General features: G+C 35.9%; 1 protein-coding gene across 1 annotated transcript; it reads right to left on the minus strand.

Moving 5' to 3' along the window:
* LOC100714019 (olfactory receptor 4C45-like) lies at positions 1-1377 on the minus strand. Its single transcript, XM_003467817.4, has 2 exons — positions 1367-1377; positions 1-934 (listed from the first exon to the last, which is right to left on the minus strand). Exon 2 carries the CDS (start codon positions 928-930, stop codon positions 1-3), a length of 930 nt encoding a protein of 309 aa, XP_003467865.3. The 5' UTR covers positions 931-934; positions 1367-1377.
* Between the last annotated feature and the right edge of the window lie 7810 nt (positions 1378-9187).

The following is a 9187-nucleotide window of genomic DNA, read 5'->3' on the forward strand; positions in this document are numbered from 1 at the left end:
TTACTCAATGTCCCTTTTGATTATTTGACCCCAATGTTTCCTCATAACATTTTTTACTTCCTCATTCCTGAGGGTGTAGATTAAAGGATTCAGCATAGGTGTTATTAGGGTACAAAACACAGTCACTGCTTTGTCAGAGGGGAAGGAGGTCATAGGTCTCAGGTAGAGATATGAACAAGGCACAAAGAATAACACAACAACCATGACATGAGAGGTGCAGGTGGAAAGGGCTTTGTGGCGCCCTTCAGAACTGTATGTCCTCAGGGAGCACAGAATAATGACATAGGAAACAGCCAGCATAAAAAAAGTGATCAAACACAGCGACCCACTGTTGGCAGCAATCAGGGGCCCCAGAGTGTGAGTGTCAGTGCAAACCAACTCCAGGAGTGGGATTAAATCACACATGAAGTGGTCAATGACATTGGGGCCACAGAATGGTAACTGGGCAATAAATAGGACCTGTATTCCCCCATGAACAAATCCTAAGAGCACAGCGGCCCCCACCAGGAAAGCACACACAGATTGACTCATGATGGTCACATAGTGCAAGGGCTTGCAGATGGCCACATAGCGGTCATAGGCCATGGCAATAAGCAGGATTATCTCAACTGCTGCAAACATGTGTTCAGCAAAAAGCTGAGTCATGCAGCCATTGAAGGATATGGTGCTCCTTTCTGAGATCAAGTCAATGACCATTTTGGGAGCTATGCAGGAAGAGTAGATACCATCTATAATGGACAAATAGGACAAGAAAAAGTACATGGGAGAAGCCAAGGCTGGGCTGATGAAGATGGTGATGGAGATAAGCATATTACTTGCCAGTGTGAGCAAATAGGTCATGAAACACACAATGAATAAGAGATTCTGGATTCGTGGATTTTGAGTGAGGCCCAGGAGGATGAATTCTGTTACATTTCTCATGCTTTCCATGTGGTTGTGGGTTGTGGGAATATGGTGCATCTGAAAAAAAGCACAATATTTTTGAATTATCGTAAATACAATATGAAAACAGTTTATTCTCTTATTAGTGTGGCTCTCTGATGGTGATGAAGTACATCTCATTTTTTAAAAGAAAATTTTAGAAGTTTAGATTTCCCTAATTCATTTTAATGGAAAACTGAAATTCCTTACTGAAATCACAATGCAGCAAAATATTCTTAGGAATGAAAGTTGACAGATGGTTGATATCTGAACTCTCTTTCTATCTGAAAAACCTCAAAGCTGGCCTGTCTTCAGTGGGATAACTGACATTATTTGAGTAAGCAAATTTTCCTTTGGTTGAAGTTTTTTACATAGAGAATTAAGCTCTGAATACAATGACTTTCCCCTTACACTTTACAAATGGAATTAAATTGAAGCTGAGTATCCTAAGGTGAAAATATAAATGTGAATCAGCAAACATAATAAATTTTCCCCTTGTGGAATAAATTCCGGAACTAAGATGATTTGCTGTTTTCCCTGTTGAACGGTAAAAGTTTTGAAATTGTACATTTTTATATGAACTAGTCTCAGACTTTGAAGAGTGAATCTATGTTTCCCAAGAACATGAGATATTTTACTCATTTTCCTCTCTTTTCCACTTTTTAAAATTTAAATGCCAAACATTTAAAATTTATTTTTTCAAAAATTTTCTGTAGTCAAATATCATTTCCATTAGAAGTAAGAGAAGTGTGGAAAGATACCTTTTTGTCAGATAAATTCTGTTTCTGAAGTGTTTTCTTTTCAGTTATTGGCATCTATAGACGGTAATTATGTGATTAGTTTTATTAATTGATTCATTTCACAAATTCTGATTTCAAACTACCATTAAGGAAGTTATGAAAAAGTGATACATCCCTTCCATTGCAAGGAGAAGTATCCAGATTCAGCATATTTAGAGAGATATAAACATTTAATCTGCAGTTTATAATGACCAGTTATTCTTAACAATATCTGGTTTGTAAAATTACAGAGTGTTTTTGTTATTTATTTCCAAATTAAGTTCTACTGCAAAACACTATTTTTCAGATCAAGTTTGCAATGATAAGAATTAGTTTAGTGAAAAGAAATTAGCTAAATCAAGTTAATTTTTTAAAACTTTGTAAAAACCTGTTCAGTTTTCATTGACCTGGTTCAGGTGACTTGTGCATTCCTCTTTGTAGGCTGAGTGTGGTCATTTTGTTCGTCCTGTCCACAGCCATGGAGCACACTTTCACTGGATTTCATAATCTGATCAGTAAGACAATGAAATCATTATTTCTCAAGTAGAATTCTCTAATCTAGAAATTTTAGCTTATTTGATTTTCATTGACTGCCTAGATTTACTAAGAAAATGAGCTGTTTCAATTAAGAAACTTTGATAGCTCAAGATTGTATTTTCTACCTATTTCTTTTTCTCCTGTGAAATTACAAATGAATCTTAATATACATATATTCTTTTTCAGAACTCTAAGCCAAATTCAGTCCAAAATTAAAAGTAATGGAAACAAAGCCAAACTATACAAAACTAGGAATTCAGTTTCTTCAACACTATAAAACAGGAGTGAATAAACTTACTTGGTTGGACAGTTTTTTCCTCCAAATTTCCCCCTGCCCCACACAAATGATGTGGAGAGAGAATTCTTTGCAGCCCTAACTCAGTTCCATTTTCAGCTCCATTTCCCTGAAAAACCACTCAGGAACAGGAGCAGCATCTCCCTAATGTTCAGCTCCTCAGTCCATGACTCTGCTGCTGTTTTTTACAACAGATTTTTCTTTGCAACACCTTCTTTACTAACTCTGGAAACTTTCAAAGAGATTTTTTAAAGTTTTAAAGAAACTTTTAAAGAGACTACAGGGATTTGTGTTGACCTCACAAGTTCCCAGAGGGTTAGTAATCAGCTCTGATGAACTCCTTGCCAAGTAACAATCAAGTATTTTCCATACTCCCCTTCATGGCTACTTATATCATTAATGGTTAATTTCAGAAAAGCAGGCAAAGTGAATTTCTAGATTGTAGTTTGGAAAACTTCTTTATTTAGCATCTTTGGTAATTGTGACATTGTTGAACCTGGTCTAATGTGTAAAGTGGTCTTAGGCATAGATCGGACTTAGAATGAATTTGTCTAAAATCATGGCTGAAAAATAACATGGTTTCTTTGATATGAATTCTGTTTTTTGAGGAATATAAGGATTACATGTCTGTGTTAAAGGTTGTGTGCCTGATCCCCTTAGGAGACTGTGACATTTTTATTAGTAACTGACTGAATGATTTCAATTGCAAGATTCCTAGATATCAACAAATAAAAGTTTAGTACCATTTATTAAAGAGACTGTCATTCTCCCAGTGAACACGTTTGGCCCCTTTATCAAAGATAAGGTGGCTGAGTGTGTTTGTAGTTGTGGTTGTATCTTCTAATCTATTCCACTCATCTTCAGCTCTGTTTTTATTCCAGTACCATATGGATTTTATTACACTTGCTTTGTAGTATAACTTCAAGTCAGGGATTGTGATGCCTCCTGCCTTGCCTTTGCTGTTTAGAATTGCTTTTGCTATTCTAGGTTTGTTCTGGTTGCAGATGAATTTTAGGATTGATTTCTCTAGATCTATGATGTATGTTGATGGTCATTTCATTGGGATTGCATTGAATCTCTATAACAGTTTTGAGAGAATAGCCATTTTTACGATATTTATTCTTCCTATCCATGAGCAAGAGATGTCTTTCCATTTTCTGAGTTCCTCTTCATTTTATTTTTCATGGCATTATAATTTTCCCTATATAGATCTTGTACTACTTTTGTGAGATTAGTTCCTAAATATTTCATTTTTTTGGATGTTATTGTGAAGGGTGTCGCTTCTTTTATTTCTTTCTCAGTGAAAACTGGCTCTCCACATGCCAAAAACTAAAATTAGACCCATGCCTATCACCATATATTAAACTAAAATCTAAATGGATCAAAGATATGAATATTAAAACACAAACAGTAAATAAGTGGGAAGACAAATTAGGCAAAAATCTTGAAGATATAGGGGTAGGTAATAAGTTCCTGAACAGGAATAAAACTGCACGGGAAATACTTCCCAGGATCAATATATGGGATTACATCTTATTAAAGTTTCTGCATGTCAGAAGAAATCTCCAGCATAGTGAAAAGAAAACCCACAAACTGGGAAAAAATTTTAGTGAATTGTCCCTCAGACAAAAGACATCTGTCTAAAACATATAAAGAATTAAAAAATATCAGACCCCCAATTCAAAGGCCCAATCCAAAAATGGGCCTGTCACATGAATACACAGTTCTCTGATGAAGAAATACAAATAGCAAATAAATATATGAAAAAATGTACATCATCATTACTCATTAGAGTAATGCAAATTAGAACCCCACTGAGATTCCATTTCACTCCTGAAAGAATAGCCAGGATCAAGAAACCTACCAACAACAAATTCTGGAGAGGCTGTGGGGAAAAATGAACTCTCCTGCACTGTTGGTGGCAGTGTAAATTGGTGCAGCCATTGTGGAGGTTAGTCTGGAGATTTCTCAGAAAGCTGGTGTTGGAAATCCCATTTGTTCTAGCTATTCTACTTCTAGGCATATTCTATGAAGAACTGAAATCATCATACCACAGGGATATATGTGCACCCATGTTTATAGCAGCACAATTTGTAATAGCCAGATCTTGGAAACAACCTAAGTGTCCATCAACTGAGGAATGGATAAAAAAACCTCAGGTATTTTTGTACACTGGAGTACTATTCAGCTATAAAGAATGATTCAATGAGATATTTATAAAGAAATGGACACAACTTGAGACCATACTCATTAGTGAAATAATGAGATATTTATAAAGAAATGGACACAACTTGAGACCATACTCATTAGTGAAATAAATCAAACTCACACGTATAAATACTGAATAGTTTCCTTAGTGTAAGAAATGGTAAGAGTACATAAGACTTTACAGTAATCATTATGTCCCCATTTCATTGCCCTGAAGCCTTATAATGTCTGCATTCATTAGTTGGAATGGTTTTATTCTAGTTTGTTTGATTTTATTATCTGTGATAGTATAAACAGCTATTTTAAAGAAAAGGAGACATTAGAATAGTCTGAGCTGATTTAGTATCATCTTAGTCTGAAGTCCTAGTATGCTCTTGTTTTTCTGATGCCTTTGGTTCTATCCTGTTGTATTTTGTTGGCTATTATTATGAATGATAAAATAAACAAATTTTCCTTGGAAAGTGAGATAATATAGTAGCCATTGTTCATTCTCTGCTATTTGAATCTAAAAGTCTTGTAAGGCTTTCATTTTCTTGAATGGTTTTATACTGTTTTTGTTATGCTTGATACTATGATATATGAAGCTATGCTCAACTATTTCAAAGAAAGAGACTCTCTGGTAGTTTCTGTTAATTATGAGTTGTCTTGTGGTGAAATGCTGTGTTGCTTGCATTGTTCTGATCTGATCTGCTTTGTTATGTCCTCTTTTGTCTTAATGTCTTTAAAATAAAAAAAAATAAAAATTTAAAATTCATAGATACAATCAAGTTCTTTCATAATGATTACTTATGTTAATTCAGAGGTATGTATCTTTTCTTTTTATTCCACCAGAGATAACAGAGATATTTATTTACTTTGCTTTTCAACCAGAACTACTGAGATTATAATTATCAGCCAAGTACTCAGGGATGAAGACATCCACATATACATAATAAAAGCACTTTTGAAAGGAAATTCAACTATGCTCCTCTTTTCTTCAGCTTCTGAGGTGATAAAGAACTGACTGCAACTTCACCAGGAGCCACCAACCTTTTCTTTGAACAAACAGCCATGCGTGTGATTCCAAGAACAAAGAAGCAAAGATTTCAGCTGTATTCTCAACACTCATCACTTTTTCAACTTTTCTTTTCACCAAACTCACTCATAGTCCTGTTATATAAAAGTGTGCTTGTGTATACATCATAAAATGCATAAAATTGTGTATATTATGATGTATACATAATCAAATTTTTATGCATTTTATGGTATATACATATTTTATGGCATATACATATGCCATAAAATATGTATATACCATAAAATGCATAAAAATTTGATTATGTATACATCATAAAATGCTATTTTTACCACTGAACTACTTTCTGCTTCCTAGATAGGATGATACAAGTTTTCCATGCTTGTAATTTAATACTATTTTGGGAGGGGATATTGCATTAATAGTTAAATTCTGCTCTAAAGGGAATGCCCCAAGCCAGATGTCTTCACAGCTCAATCCTTTCAGACACTTAATGAATAAAAACAAGTCTGAAATTGTTCCATAAATCAAAAGTGAGAAAAAACTGCAAAAGTGTTTATGAGTCCAGTATTATACAAATACATAGCAGGAACACTAGAATAAAAAGGAAAAAAATACTAGGACATTATTCCTGATAAGCAGACATACTAAAATCTTCAAAAACTGAGAAATCCAATCCAACACATCCATCATCTGTAAACTGTTAACCTTAGGTATTTGTTCAAGAATATGGAAAGCAAATTACTGCAGCTTTCATGATACAGATTTGGTGGTAGGTGGATGAGTACAATTAACAGCACAGAAAGTGATAACTGAAGATTCACTCTGAAAATTAGTGAATTGATTTTCCCAGGGGAGAGAAGATGAACTTCTTATTTTCAAGGACTATATAAAAATTCCAAATGGCAATCAAGTATATGGTGAAGGCTTAAATAAATGAGACAAGTGCTATGGTTTTAGGGCTCCTTTAACTGAGTTTTAGACTCTGAAGGCTGAGAGCAAGACTTCTCTGGACCACCCATATTTATTGGGTCCAAAACTAAGGGTGAGGAAACTGAGGAAAGTATGGAAAATGAGCAGGATCTTGGGAGTCACTTCAAAGACTTCTCCAAGTTGTAAACTATGCCAATTTAGGAGAACCATGTTATCTCTAGCATGACATTTATGGTAGGAGTGCGACTGCAGGAGTGAGATTCCTCAGCCGGTGTCCCTATTTACTTAGTGCTGGAGCCAACGTGTCCTCAGCTGTGGCCTAATCATGCCCATTGGAGGTATCTCTGCCTCACAGGCCATTACAGGTCTGAGCCAGGACCAGTGATTCACAGAGGTTCATGTACTATGAATCAGCTCCCATCACTAGACAAGGAGCCTAAGCCTATGACAGACTCACAGATAAACGTAGAAAGCAAATTATTTAATTTTAAATCCTGCTCAGAGCTGCTTCATAGTGGTCTCAAACACAATGACATAGTACATAGTGATGACTCAATTTGTAGGTACTGAAGGACAGATATACTGTGGCATAGAATGTACAGGTGATAGCCTATATTTTTTAAAAACCTGAGAGAATTGCTATCGCTGTACTATGGACATAGACTGTTGTATAAGGAAGATTTTCTGTGGCCACAAATTGATATGCTTCATCAATATCCTGCCAGCTATGATGGGAAACAGATAGTTGATATCTGTTGGGTATATTATAACCTAATTTACTTCTTAAGAACACACATGTGGAGTCATAACAACTAAGTTTAGGGCAAAAAGAAATGCAACTGACATCATTGAGAGATGTCTATTTAGGTATGATTCACTGAATATGCTGATATTTTCCTTTTTGGAGGAAGGGCATTTTTGGACTTACAGTAATCCAGATGGAAGTATATTTTGAACAGATCACATCTGAGTGATAATCTTGTAATGAATTAATGTTTTGAGTCTAAATTTTTTCCTCAAACATACAAACCTACAAGTGTCCAAGTGGCAGCAACATATCTGGTGGTTTAATTACTTCTAAGTTCAGTTTGCCAGATATCCTGTGTTGAAGTTCATTACCACGAAATATCACAAAGGATGAGAGATTACTCGGTGTCAAGTCCACTTCAAACTCTAAGAACTCTCAAAGGGACCACCCTTGACCAAGAGTCCTCAGTGTGATATAGTCTCATAAGCGCAGCCCCACACTGAAGCTTCTGTGGCTTTGCAACGATAGAAGCAAGAAGGACAGGGGAAGGTCAGGTTGACCTTTTACACTATTGGCCTTAGGACAAGTCCAAGTGATGAATTGGAGTATTGAAATGAGAGGGCCAGTGTATTCATTCCTTGAGGCAATGTGTTTTGATACTGCTGTGTTTGTGGCCCTTTATGCTATCTTTTAATCTCTAACCAGGCATTTTGGGAGGTTTTGGGTGTGGCACCAAAAGTCCCTTACCCGAGCATATCCATCTCATAGTCTTCTGGCCAATATTTCCACAGTGCTGTGAGAGTTTTATATGTGATTTTGTAGCACTTAATGAATAAAAAATTCATGGATGCTTACTATGATGAGAAATACTTGTGCAATTAAGAGAAACAATACAAGGATCTGTTGCAGGTGATGGTGGCTGAAATTTGGCCTGAAAAGATAAATCATAAGTAAGTGGATAAGTTAAGAACTTTTTCTGAGAGCATACTATGTCCATCATAATTTTGAGAGAATTGTAAGCTTATGGAGGAAATACATTGATTATGCTAGTTACTATGGAATGTGGTTCTTTTAAGATCTATAGGCCAGGAAGGCTACAGGGTCAGTCTAACCATAACCTGGAGCTTACAAGAAGATGGCAGTAAACTTAACTTATGGTAATATATTCCACAGCATGAGACTTTCTTATATACCATATACAGTTTTGTCAAATTTCTCCTCTGCAATGCAGATGGTTGCAATTGAAAAGATAAAAGGGAAATACTGTCTTATCCTTTTAGAGCAGGGAGGGGTAGTGGACAAGAGGACACAATGAGAGTCAAAAGTTAGTGCATAGACCAAAAGTTCGATTCTGGGGTATTGTTACATCCACAAATCATAGGGAATCCAGAAATCACTAATTGGCAAGGAATGGCATATTGGAAAAATTTGTTTCAGTTTAGAAGCAGAAGAGAATGACTCTGTAATTTGATTTGATGGATGGTGATAGGATTATTTCCAAAAGATGAAAAATATTTCCAAAGGATGAGAAGTATAAAACAAAAAGCGGCCTTTATTCTGAGAACACAGAGAGAGATGACTGGCAACCCCCACCACTGGAGACCAGTGATCTCTCCAGCGGACATGTGGCGTGGGGATATGTAAGTAGCCTCGATTTGGGGAGGAACCTAAGGCGGGCATTAGGGATGTACAGGTAGCCCATTGGCCCTAGGTTTGGCACCATATGTAAATTTCCAGGGGTGGGAAGAGGG

The sequence above is a fragment of the Cavia porcellus genome, unplaced genomic scaffold (genome assembly GCF_034190915.1).
Source record: "Cavia porcellus strain 051 isolate PalLab524CR breed Dunkin Hartley unplaced genomic scaffold, mCavPor4.1 scaffold_17, whole genome shotgun sequence".
In the NCBI taxonomy this organism is placed as follows: domain Eukaryota; kingdom Metazoa; phylum Chordata; class Mammalia; order Rodentia; family Caviidae; genus Cavia; species Cavia porcellus.

Excerpts from the sequence above, each read along its gene's own strand:
- LOC100714019 (XM_003467817.4), bottom strand. The coding sequence starts at position 930 with ATGGAAAGCATGAGAAATGTAACAGAATTCATCCTCCTGGGCCTCACT.